The sequence below is a fragment of the Monodon monoceros genome, unplaced genomic scaffold (assembly GCF_005190385.1).
Source record: "Monodon monoceros isolate NGI ecotype Baffin Bay Population unplaced genomic scaffold, NGI_Narwhal_1 Super_Scaffold_12, whole genome shotgun sequence".
NCBI lineage: Eukaryota > Metazoa > Chordata > Mammalia > Artiodactyla > Monodontidae > Monodon > Monodon monoceros.
The window spans coordinates 112,002,679-112,016,635 of NW_021703768.1; the positions used below are offsets into that span (position 1 = coordinate 112,002,679).

General features: G+C 36.6%; 1 protein-coding gene across 1 annotated transcript in view; it reads right to left on the reverse strand.

Annotated features, from left to right (window-relative positions):
- CDKL3 (cyclin dependent kinase like 3) overlaps positions 1–13,957 on the reverse strand; it is an 89,622-nt gene that overhangs the window by 60,471 nt on the left and 15,194 nt on the right. The window contains exon 4 of the mRNA XM_029217217.1: positions 313–425. Within this exon, the coding sequence (XP_029073050.1) occupies positions 313–425 (113 nt within the window). The remainder of the gene's footprint in view (positions 1–312; positions 426–13,957) is intronic.

Sequence of the window (13,957 nt, forward strand, 5' to 3'; positions counted from 1 at the left end):
AGAGAAGCCACTGCAATGAGAAGCTCGAGCACCGCCATGAAGAGCAGCCCCCACTCACCACAACTAGAGAAAGCCTGTGTGCAGCAACAAAGACCCAATGCAGCCATAAATAAATAAATGTATATTAAGAAAAAAAAAACGGAGGAGAATTTTCTACCTTTTTTATCAGCCCAAAGCATCCATCTACTCCCATCTATCAAAAAAATATGCTTCCCTGTTCTTATAAAGAAAACACTAAATTTGAATATCAAGCAGAATTGATCTGGAAACACTTATTTGAGACATTTAACAGTATATTTCAGTAATACCTACCTACTTTTAAAACAATTTTATGAAGTAAATCCAAATCAGAGCTGCTAGGAAGATAGGGATTTCCAGTGGCCATCTCAATGATCATACAGCCCAAAGCCCAGATATCCACAGGTCTGAAACAGACAAGAATAAATCACTTTTCATAGAAAAACATATAAAACATCTTTTCTGAAAAAACTTTTTTTTTTTTTTTTGGCTGCACTGTGGGGCTTGCGGGATCTTAGTTCCCCAACCAGGGATCGAACCCATGCCCCCTGAAGTGGAAGCACAGAGTCCTAACCACTGGATCACCAGGGAATTCCCTAAAAAAGAACTTTTAAAATAAGTTAAGGCTAAAGAAAACAGCATGGTTAAGTGGTATCATTTATCAATTTTCACTACAATATCATATAGCAACTTTAGGATATATATTAAATATTATCATGTTTTATTAGTAACTTAAATAGTTTATATTTAAATTGCATAAGAAGCCATGTAGCAGTCCAAAATAATTAATTATAATTCTAAAATTGTTTCAAATACTTATATAAGGACATTATGATAAATGGTTTATGATGTAGAATAGCTGAATACTAAAATCATCTTGTACTTAGAAAGTAAAAATCTTAAATATTTTACCACTTACTTTCATTTATTTATCTTAATGCATTGTGAGTCATCCATAATTCAAGCTTTTTTTCCCACATAATCAGTTTTTTTTTTTAATTTTATTTACTTATTTATGGCTGTGTTGGGTCTTCGTTTCTGTGCAAGGGCTTTCTCTAGTTGCGGCAAGTGGGGGCCACTCTTGATCGCGGTGCGCGGGCCTCTCACTATCGCGGTCTCTCTTGTTGTGGAGCACAGGCTCCAGACGCGCAGGCTCAGTAATTGTGGCTCACGGGCCCAGTTGCTCCGTGGCATGTGGGATCTTCCCAGACCAGGGCTCGAACCCGTGTCCCCTGCATTGGCAGGCAGATTCTCAACCACTGCGCCACCAGGGAAGCCCCTAATCAGTTTTTTAAATAGATAAAAAGATGCCCAAACTTACATTCAGAAGAAATTATAAATAAACACTATAATGAGATCTATTTTTCACTGATCCAACTGACAAAAATTATAAAATTTGATAACTGCTATGTTGGTGAGGCTATGGAAGATGAACACTCACATGTACTGCTCTGGGAGTATAAATTTAAACAACTTCTTTGGAGGAAAATTGGCAAAAGCTACTAAAATTTTAAATGTACATACTTTTGACTAAACACCTTTATTCTTAAGAACTTATCCAAAGATCTACTCACACATGTGCACAAAGATAAATTATAAGAGAATTTCACTGCAGCACTGTTTGTAGTAGAAAGATTGGGAACAACCTAGACATCCATCAATACGGGAATAGCTATGTAAGTTTTTGTACAACCACACAATGAAATATTACTCAGTTGTTAAAAAGAATAAGGTAGGTCTATCTGCATGTGTTAATATAAAGTGATCTCTGAGATAAACTCTCAAGTAAAAAAAAAGCAAGATTCATTAAAGAAATCAGAGGAGATCTAAATATAATAAATGGAGAGACATTCCACGTTCATGTATAGGAAAACTCAATATTGTCAAGATGTCAGTTCTTCCCAACTTGATCTATAGATTCAACGCAATCCCAATCAAAATCCAATTTGGAGGGGACTTCCTTGGTGGCGCAGTGGTTAAGAATCCACCTGCCAATGCAGGGGACACGGGTTCAAGCCCTGGTCTGGGAAGATCCCACATGCCGTGGAAGAACTGAGCCCATGCACCACAACTACTGAGCCTGCGCTCTACAGCACGCAAGCCACAACTACTGAAGCCTGCGTGCCTGGAGCCCGTGCTCCACAACAAGAGAAGCCACCGCAATGAGAAGCCCACGCACCGCAACAAAGAGTAGCCCCCGCTCACCGCAACTAGAGAAAGCCCACGCGCAGCAATGAAGACCCAACATAGCCAAAAATAAATACATTTATTTTAAAAAATCCAATTTGGATATCAATAAATTGATTCTAAAGTTTATATGGAAAGGCAATAGAACCAGAAAAGCCAACATGATGTTGAACAAGAACAAAGTCAGAAGAAAGACACTATCTGACTTCAAAATGTACTATAAAGCTACAGTATGTGAGACAGTGTGATATTGGTGAAAAAACAGACAAAAAGATCAAGAGAACAGTATAGAGTGCCCAGAAATAGACTCACAGAAATATACTCAACTGATCTTTTTTTTTTTTTTTTTTGCGGTACGCGGGCCTCTCACTGTCGTGGCCTCTCCCGTTGCGGAGCACAGGCTCCGGACGCACAGGCTCAGCGGCCATGGCTCACGGGCCTAGCCGCTCCGCTGCATGTGGGATCTTCCCAGACCGGGGCACGAACCCGTGTCCCCTGCATCGGCAAGCGGACTCCCAACACTGCGCCACCAGGGAAGCCCCTCAACTGATCTTTGACAAAGGAGCAAAGGCAATTCAGGAAAGAAAGTCCTTCTAATAAGTGATACTGGAACAACTAGAAATCCATATGCAAGAAGAAATGAACCTAGACATAGAGCTTACACTTTTCACAAAAATTAACTCAAAATGGATCATAGACCTAAATGGAATATGCAAAACTATAAACTTCTAGACAATAATATAGGAGAAAATCTAGATGACCTTGTGTTTGGTGATGAGTTTTTAGATACAATACTAAAAGCATAATCCACAAAAGAAAAAATGGCTAAGAAGTACATCATTAAAATTTAAAACTTTTGCTCTGTGAAAGACACTGTTAAGAGACTGAAAAGAGAAGCCACACAGTTGGAGAAAATATTTGCAAAACCCATAACTGATAAATGAACTGCATCCAAAATATACAAAGCACTCTTAAAACTCAATAATAAGAAAACAATCAGGGACTTCCCTGGTGGCACAGTGAATAAGACTCCACACTCCCAATGCAGGGGGCCCGGGTTCGATCCTTGGTCAGGGAACTAGATCCCACATGCATGCCGCAACTAAGAGTTTGCATGGTACAGCTAAGGAGGCAACGTGCTGCGATTAAGGAGCTGCTGAGCCGCAACTAAGGAGCTGCTGAGCTGCAACGAAGGCGCCCACTGGCCACAACTAAGACCCTGTGCAACCAAATAAATAAAGAAAAAAAGAAAACAATCAAATTAAAAATTGGGCAAAATATCTGAACACACACCTCACCAAAGAAGATATACACATGGCAAATAAGCATATGAAAAGATGTTCAACATCATATGTCATCAGGGAACTGTAAATTAAAACAGTGAGATAGATACCACCAAACACCTATTAGAATGGCTAAAATCTAAAACACTGACAATACCAAATGCTGGTAAGGATGTGGAGCAACAGAATTCTCACTCATTGCTGTTGAGAATGCAAAATGATACAGCCACTTTGGAAGACAGTTTGATAGCTTCTAACAAAGCAAACATAGTCTTATCATAAAATCCAGCAAAAATTGCACTCCTTGGTATTTAGCCAAATGAGTTGAAAAACTTATGTCCACAAAACCCTGCAGATGAATGCTCATAGCAGCTTTATCCATAAGTGCCAAAACTTGAAAGCAGGTAAGATATCTTTCATCAGGTGAATGGATAAACAAACTGTCAGACATACATACGATGGAATATTAAGTGATTACAAAGAAATGAGCTATCAAGCCATAAAAAATATGAAGGAACCTTAAATACACATTGCTAAGTGAAAGAAGCCGTCTGAAAAGGTTGCATAATGTATGACTCCAATTATACGACAGTCCGGAAAAGGCAAGTGTATAGAGAGATTTAAAAGATCAGTGGTTGCCAGGGGTCCAGGGAAAAGGAGGGAAAGATAAAATGGTAGAGCACAGAGGATTTTTTGGGCTGTGAAACTATTCTGTATGATACCATAATGGTAGATACATGACATTATACATTTGTCAAGACCCATAGGAAACACAATACAAAGACTGAATATTAATATAAACTATGGACTTTAATTAATGATAATGTATAAATATTGGTTTATCAATTCTAACAAATGTACCAAACTAATGTTAGATGTTAATAATAGGGAAACTGTGCTGTGTGGGTGGGGGTAGAGGGGATATAGGGAAACCCTGTACTTTCTGTTCAATTTTTCTATAAACCTAAAACTGCTCTAAAAAAGTAAAGTATATTAATTTAAAAAATTAAAAGAGAGAAAAAAAGCAAGATTCTATACAATATATATAGTATGTTCCTATTTCTGTTTAAAAGGAAGGAGATGTGTGTCTGTTTGTGTGTCTGTGTGTATTGCTAGATAATGATTTTAAGGAACTAACGACTTAACTGTGGTGTATACAATTTGTTAAGCCCACATTACAACAAAAACTGGATAATAGGAACTTAAAAGCTTGCTTACTTCACAAGCTTTAAGAACTTACAGCAGAAACTAACACAACATTGTAAAGCAGTTATACTCCAATAAGAAAAAAAGAAAACTTAATAGAAATTTATAAGTTTTAGTGAGAAACACTAAAATTAAGACCAACTTATTGCCTTCAAAGTTTTAAGTAAATTATTTTTAGGCACTCTCCCTACAGTATGAAATTCCTACTCACCTCCTCCACTTCTAACAGAGGCACTAAAAACACTCCTACACAAATAAGTTCACTTTTTCCCAGCTTGTTCTGAACTTTCACAGTTCAGTTTGGTAAGGTAAGGCATTATCTGCAGAACTGTAAAGAATTATCTAGGGAGGCCTTTCAAAGAGCAATAGGAGACAAAATACATATAGTTGATTGTCACTGCAGTGCTAATCTTAATGGGCTCCCCCATTATCTGAAGTATGAATAAATCCTAGGATAACATGCAGGAATAAGAGGAGGATTAAAAAGAATCACATGGGGGAAGAACTTGGAGATCTGCTGACCTACTCTCCAGTGAAACTGGTGAAAATTATGAAAAAACCCCCACAACAATTAAAACCTCTAGAAATAGTCCTAAGGGCAAACAGCAAATGAAGAAATATCTATTCAAGAAAATCTATGAAGGGACTTCCCTGGTGGCACAGTGGTTAAGACGCCAAGCTCCCAATGCAGGGGGCCCAGGTTCAATCCCTGGTCAGGGAACTAGATCCCACATGCATGCTGCAACTAAGAGTTCACATGCCCAACTAAGGAGCTGGCAAGCTGCAATTAAGGAACTCAAGTGCCGCAACTAAAACCTGGCGCAACCTAATTAATTAATTAAATATTTAAAAAAAGAGAAAATCTATGAAAATTTGTTTAAAAAGATGAGTCTGTGGTATTTGAATCAAGACCACTCTCTCCCTCCTCCAGTCTAGCTCAGTAAGGCAAAGACACTACCCTACACAGTTCCAGCCAAGAACTTCAGGCTTCCTTTTTCCCTAGCTCCCAGTCAGAGGGCTTTATTCCCAAGAGGAAAACTTCAGTATTTCTCATATTTCCCCCAGTTACCTGTTCCTGAGGCTAAGTCCTGGGTGAGTGTGGAGAAAAACTTCAAAACAGCAAGAGAAAAATAATTCATCACTTACAGAAGAATCTCCTTAAGATTAACAGTTGACTTCCCAATAAAAACAATCTAGGCCGGGGACTTCCCTGGTGGTCCACTGGGTAAGACTCCACACTCTCAGTACAGGGGGCCTGGGTTCGATCCCTGGTTGGGGAACTAGACCCTGCATGCATGCTGCAACTAAGAGTTTATATGATGTAACCAAGGGTCCACATGCCGCTACTAAGGAGATCCCGCATGCTGCAACTAAGACCCAGCACAGCCAAAAGAGATAAATAAAAATAAATAATAAATAAATATTTAAAAAAAACAATCTAGGCCAGAAGGCAGTGGAACAACATATTCAAGCTGCTCAAAGAAAAAATTATTAACTAAAAATCCTATATCCAGCAAAGTTATCTTTTAAAAATGAAGGTGAAATAAAGACTTCCCCAGATAAACAAAAACTAAGAGAATTTGTTACCAGCACGCCTGTGTAACAGGAAATACTAAAGGAAGTTTTTCAGGCTAAAAACAAGTGACCCCAGACAGTAATTCAAGTCCACACAAAAAACAATGAGCCCAAGTAAAGGTACTTATGTTATTATAAAAGACTGTACATTACTTAACCATAAAAAAGAATGAAATTTTGCCATTTGCGACAACATGGATGGACCTAGACGGTATGCTAAGTGAAATAATTCAGACAGAGAAAGACAAATACTGTATGATATCGCTTATATGTGGAATTTAAAAAATAAGACAAATGAACAAACATAGCAAAACAGAAACAGAATTATAGATACAGAGAACAAACATGTGGTTGCCAGAGGGGAAGTGGGTGGGGGAAGAGAACTAGGTGAGGGGAGTTAAAAGGTACAAACTTCCAGTTACAAAATAAATGCGCCAAAGGGATGAAACATACAGTATGGTGAACATAGTCAGTAACTATGTAATATTTTTGTATGATGATATATCATAACTAAATTTATCATGGTGATTATTTGAAATGTATAGATAGAAATATCAAATCACAGAGGGTTATAGGTCAATTACATTGGGTTGGCCAAAAAGTTCGTTCGGGTTTGGCTGTAAGATGGTATGAAAACCCGAACGAACTTTTTGGCCAAACCAATACTTTAGAAACAAACAAACTCATAGAAAACGAGATTAGATTTGTGGTTACAGCAGAGCCAGGGGGATGTGGGGGGAGGGTAAAATGGATGAAGGTAGTCAAAAAGTATAAACTTCCAGATATAAGATAAATAAGTACAAGGGATAATGATAAATATAATTAACACTGCTGTATGTTACATATAAAAGTTGTAAGAGAGTAAATCTTAAGAATTCTCATCACACAGAAAAATTAGTTTCTACTTCCTTAATTTTGTATCTATGTGAGATGATAGATGTTTACCAAACTTACTGTGATAATCATTTCATGATGTATGTGAGTCAAATCATTATGCTGTATACCTTAAACTTATATAGTGCTGTACGTCGATTACATCTCAATAAAACCGGAAGAAAAAAAGACAGTATAAATTCCTATTTTTCTCTTTTATTCTCTTGATTTATTTTAAAAGCAATTGTATAAAATACTATGCATATAGTATATTGTTGGGCCTATAACATATAGAAATGTAGTGTATGTGTAACATTATTTGCCAATAACAGCAAAAAGGAGGTAAGAGAGAGCAAAACTGTTTTGGCTAAGGAAATTACTATAGATTATAAAGTAATAATTACAACAAGGTATTTTTGGGTTTGTAACATTAATAAATTATTATACACAGCAAAAATACCACAAAAAGACAGAAAAGGGAATAAAGCTATGTAGGAGTAAGTTTTCTATGTATATATCACTGGAATTAAGCTAATATAAATCTGAAGCTGATTATGATAATTTAAGGTGCACATAATAAACACTAGAGCCACCACTAAACAAATCCCCAAAACCTATAGTAAAAAAAAAATCATTAAAGAAATTGAATTGAGGGACTTCCCTGGCTGTCCAGTGGGTAAGACTCCACACTTCCAATGCAGGGGGCACAGGTTCGAACCCTGGTTGGGGAGCTAAGATTCCCACATGCCGCACAGCGTGGCCAAAAAAAGAAAAAAAAGAAAAAAAGAAATTGAATTGATACACTACAAGATATTCACTTAATGAAAAAGGAAAGCAATAAAATGGGAACAGAGGAACAAAAAGGACATGAGACACAAATAAATAAATAAAGCAGATGTATGGACTTCCCTGGTGGTGCAGTGGTTAAGAATCTGCCTGCCAATGCAGGGGACACAGGTTCGAGCCCTCGTCTGGGAACATCCCACATGCCGTGGAGCAACTAAGCCTGTGCACCACAACTACTGAGCCTGTGCTCTAGAGCCCGCAAGCCACAACTACTGAGCCCACATGCCACAACTACTGAAGCCCGCGTGCCTAGAGCCTGTGCTCCACAACAAGAGAATCCACCGCAATGAGAAGTCCGCGCACCGCAATGAAGAGTAGCCCCCGCTCACCACAACTAGAGAAAGCCCGTGCACAGCAACAAAGACCCAACACAGCCAAAAATAAAATAAATATATAAATAAATTTATTTTTTTTTAAAAAAAGGATATATTAAAAAAAAGCAGGTGTAAATCCAACTATATCACTAATAACATTAAATGTGAATAGATTCAACAATCTACTTAAAAGGCAGAGATTGTCAGCCTGAATTTCAAAAAAACATAATTCAACTATATGCTGTTTACAGGAGACACATTTAATAAATTTTACACATTTATTCAAAGATACAAACAGATTGAAAGTAAAAGGAATGAAAAAGCTACATCATGCAAACAACAAGCACAAGAAAACTGGACAAAGTAGACTTCAAACAGAAAATGTTACTAGAGATAATGTTATAATGATAAAAGTGTCAATTCATCAGAAAGCTATAACAATATAAACATGCTGAGAACAACTGGACAGAAGATCAACAAGGAAATAGAAGACTTGAATAACACTATAAACCAGTTAGACCTAATAGACATCTATCGAATACTTCATCCAATAACAGAATACACATTCTCTCAAGTCACATGGAACATTCACCAAGATAGACTATATGGTAGGCCATAAACAAACCTCAATAAATTTAAAAAGACAGAAATGATACAAAGTATATTCTCCTATCACAATAGAATACAATTAGATATAAGTAGTAGGAAAATTTGGGAAATGACACATTGCTAAATAACAAATGTATCAAAGAAATCAAAAGGGAAAACAGAAAATACTTTGAGATGAATGAAAATGAAGAAACAAAACAAAATTTAGGGTATGTAGGTAAAGCAGTGCTTAGAGAGAAATTTACAACTATAAATGCCTATATTAAGAATTAAGACAGACAACACACCTATCCCTATCTACACAGCAGCACTATATACAATAGCCAAGACATGGAAACAACTTAAATGTCCATTGACAGATGAATGGATAAAGATATGGTATACATATACAATAGAATACTACTCAGCCATAAAAAAGAATGAAATAATGCCATTTGCAGCAACACAGATGGACCTAGAGATTATCACACTAGTGAAGTAAGTTAGAAAGAGAAAGACAGACACCACATGACATCCCTTATATGTGGAATCTAAAATACGACATAAATCAACTTACCTATGAAATAGAAACAGAAACAGACTCACAAGTTATAGAGAACAGAATTGTGGCTGCCAAAGAGACATCCCTTATATGTGGAATCTAAAATACGACATAAATCAACTTACCTATGAAACAGAAACAGAAACAGACTCACAGGTTATAGAGAACAGACTTGTGGCTGCCAAAGAGGCTGGTCGGGTGGGGGAGGGATGGATTGGGAGATTGGGATGAGCAGATGCAAACTATTATATATAGAATGGATAAACAACAAGGTGGTACTGTATAGCCCAGGGAACTATATTCAATATTCTCTAAGAAACCGTAATAGAAAACAATATGAAAAAGAATATATATCCATGTATCAATATAACTGAATCACTTTGCTGTACAGCAGAAATTAACACAACATTGTAAATCAAATACCCTTCAATAAAATTAATTTTTTTAAAAAAGAATTAAGACAGATATCAAATCTACAACCTAACCTTCCATTATAAGACACTGGAAAAAACAGAGCAAACTAAAACTACAGCAACCAGAAGGAAGGAACATTATTAGATTAGATTAGAGTGAAAACTAATGTAACAGAATTTTTTAAAATAGAGAAAATCAATGAAACCAAAAGCTGGTTCTCTGTAAAAATCAACAGAATCGACATTTAGCTAGAATGACTAAGAAAAAAAGAGTGAAGACTCAAATTACTGGAATCAGAAATGAAAGAAGTAACACGACTACCAACCTTACAAACATAAAAAGTACTATCAAAAAATACAATGAACAGGGACTTCCCTGGTGGCGCAGTGGTTAAGACTCTAAGCTCCCAATGAAGGGGGCCTGGGTTCGATCCCTGGTCAGGGAACTATATCCCACATGCATGCCCCAACTAAGAGTTCGCATGCCACAACTTAGGAGCCGGTAAGCCTCAACTAAGGAGTCTGCCTGCTGCAACTAAGACCTGGCACAACCAAATAAATAAATAAATATTTTAAAAATACAATGAATAACTGTATACCAACAAATTAGAGAATTCAGATTAAAGGATAGTTTCTGAGAAAAACACAAACTACTGAAATTGGTTCAGGAAGAAGTCGACAGGTACTTCCTTGGTGGCCCATTGGTTAAGACTCCACGCTTCCACTGCAAGGGGCACGAGTTTGGTCCCTGGTTGGGGAACTAAGATCCCACATGCTGTGTGGTGCAGTCAGAAAAAATAAAAATAAAAAGACAATCTAAATAAACCCATAGCAAGTGAAAATTTTGAATTAGTAATCAAAAAACTACACACAAAGGAAAGCACAGGCCCAGAGGGCTTCACTACTGAATTCCACCAAACATTTAAAGAAGATGATCATGTGAATTCTTCACAAACTTTTCAAAAAATAGAAGAAGTATGAACAGTTCCCAACTCCTTTTTAGAAACCAGTATTATCGCGATACCAAAATCAGACAAAAACATCACTAGAAAAGAAAACTACACACCAATATCTTTTACACATATGGACACAAAAATTCTCAACAAAATACTAGCAAATTGAATCTAGCAACATATAAAAAGAATTATACACCATGATTAAGTGGGATTTATCCCAGGAACACAGGTTAGCTCAACATGGAAAAATCAATTAATGTAATACATTATATCAATAGATTAAAAAACAAAAATTCAAATGATCATCTCAGCAGGTGCAGAAAAAGCATTTGACCAATACCCTTCCATGATAAAAACCCTCAATAAACTAGGAATTAAAAGGAAACTTTGTCAACACAATAAAGGGTACCTATGAAAAACCCACAGCTAACATCATACTTAATAGTGAAAAGATGGGGAGTTTTTCTCCTAAGATTTGGAATAAGACAAGGATGTCTGCTCTTACCACTTCTATTCAACATTGGGCTGGAGGTTCTGGTCAAAGAAATTAGGCAGGAAAAAGAAATGGAAGGCATCCAGACCAGAAAAGAAGTAAAATTATCTCTACCCAAAGATAATGATCTTTTATACAGAAAGTATAAATCCACTAAACAATTATTAGAACTAATAAGTTCAGCAAGGTTGCAAGATACAAGATCAATACACAAAAATCCCTTGAATTCTTTTACACTTGCAATGAAAAATCTGAAAATGAAATTAAGAAAATTTGCTTTACACTAGCATCAAAAAGAATAAAATACTGGGACTCTCCTGGCGGTCCAGTGGTTAAGACTCTGCACTTCCACTGCAGGGGGTGTGGGTTCGATCCCTGGTCAGGGAACTAAGATCACACATGCCACGCTGTGTGGCCAAAAATAAAAAAATTTTTTTAATTAAAAAAATAAAAGAGGGCTTCCCTGGTGGCGCAGTGGTTGAGAGTCTGCCTGCCGATGCAGGGGACACAGGTTCGTGCCCCGGTCCGGGAAGATCCCACATGCTGCGGAGCAGCTGGGCCCGTGAGCCATGGCCGTTGAGCCTGCGCATCCAGAGCCTGTGCTCCGCAACGGGAGAGGCCACAACAGTGAGAGGCCCGCATACCGCAAAAAAAAAATAAAAAATACTTAGAAATAAATTTAACAAAATAATGTAAAATGTAACAAATGGGGCCTAATTAAACTCAAAAGCGTTCGCCTAGCAAAGGAAACCATAAACAAAAGACAACCCACAGAATGAGAGAAAATATTTGCAAATGATGCAACCGACAAGGGATTAGTCTCCAAAATTTATAAACATCTCATGTAGCTCAATACCAGAAAAACAGAAAACCCAATCAGAAAATGGGTGGAAGACCTAAAGAGACATTTCTCCAAAGAAGACATACAGATAGCCAACAGGCACATGAAAGATGCTCAACATCATTAATTATTAGAGAAATGCACATCAAAACTACAATGAGATATCATCTCACACCAGTCAGAATGGCCATCATCAAAAAGTCGACAAACATAAATGCTGGAGAGAGTGTAGAGGAAAGGGAACACTTCTACACTATTAGTGGGAATGTAAATTGGTAAAGCCACTATGGAGAACAGTATGGAGGTTCCTTAAAAAACTAAAAATAGAGCTACCATATGATCCAACAATCCCACTCTTGGGCATACATCCGGAGAAAAACATGGTTTGAAAGGATACATGCACCCCAGTGTTCATTGCAGCACTGTTTACAATACCCAAGACATGGAAGACATAAATGTCTATCAACAGACGAATGGATAATGAAGATATGGTACATATATATAGTGGAATATTACTCAGCCATTAAAAAGAATGAAATAATGCCATTTGCAGCAACATGGATGGACCTGAATATTATCATACTAAGTGAAGTAAATCAGACAGAGAAAGACAAATATCATGATATCACGTATATGTGGAATCTAAAAAAAATGGTACAATTGAACTTATTTACAAAACAGACTCACAGGCTAAGAGAAGGAACTTGTGGTTACCAGGTGGAAGGGTGGTGGGGAGGGATATATTGGGAGTTTGGGATTGACATGTACACACTGCTATATTTAAAATAAAATGCCTTACCATGAAAAAATGTAAAATGTATGTGCTAAAAGCTATAAAGCATTGTTGAAAGAAATTAAAGATCTGAAAACATCTTACGTTCATAGATGAGCAGACTTAACATTAAGACAGCAATATTCTCCAAACTGATTTATAGATATGCAATCCCTACCAGAATCCTAGCTGTCTTATTGGCCAAGAACCCCACAAAATTGATAAATCTGATCCTAAAATTCACATGGAATTGCAAGGGTCCCGTAACAGCCAAAACAATCTTAAAAAAGAAGAACAAAGTTGCAGCACTCACACTTCCTGATTTCAAACTAGCTACAAAGCAATGGTAATCAAGACAGTGTGGTTCTAGAACAAGGATATAGAGATACAGATCAATGGAACAGAATTGGAAGTCCATAAATAAACCATCTGATTTTCATCAAGGGTGCCAAGACCATTTAATAGGGGAAAAAAATCATCTCTCCAACAAATGGTGCTGGAACAACTGGCTAAACACATGCAAAAGAATGAGGTTAATTAAATTAACTTCATTTAAATTAACTTCATTAAATTAACTTCACATTTAATTAAAAATTAACTCAAAACAGATGAAATACTTAAATGTAAGAACTAGAAGTATAAACTTCTTAAAACAAAACAGAGGGGTAAATCTTCACAACCTTGGATTTGGCAAAGGATTCTTAAATATGACACCAAAAGCATAGGCAACAAATGGAAAAAACAGATAGAATGGACTTCATCAAAATAAAAAAATTTGTGTGACAAAAGACACCATTAAGGAAATGAAGAGACAACTACAGAGTGAGAGAAAATACTTGCAAATATATACCAGATAAGGAATTTGTATCTAGAGTATGAAGAATTCTTACAATTTAATAATAAAAGCCAAGGTAATTTAAAAATGGGCTATGGATCTGAACAGACATTTCTCCAAGGAAGATATATAAATGTCCAATAAACACATAAAAGATCAACAATGAAGTTCAACAATCATTAGTCATCAAAGAAA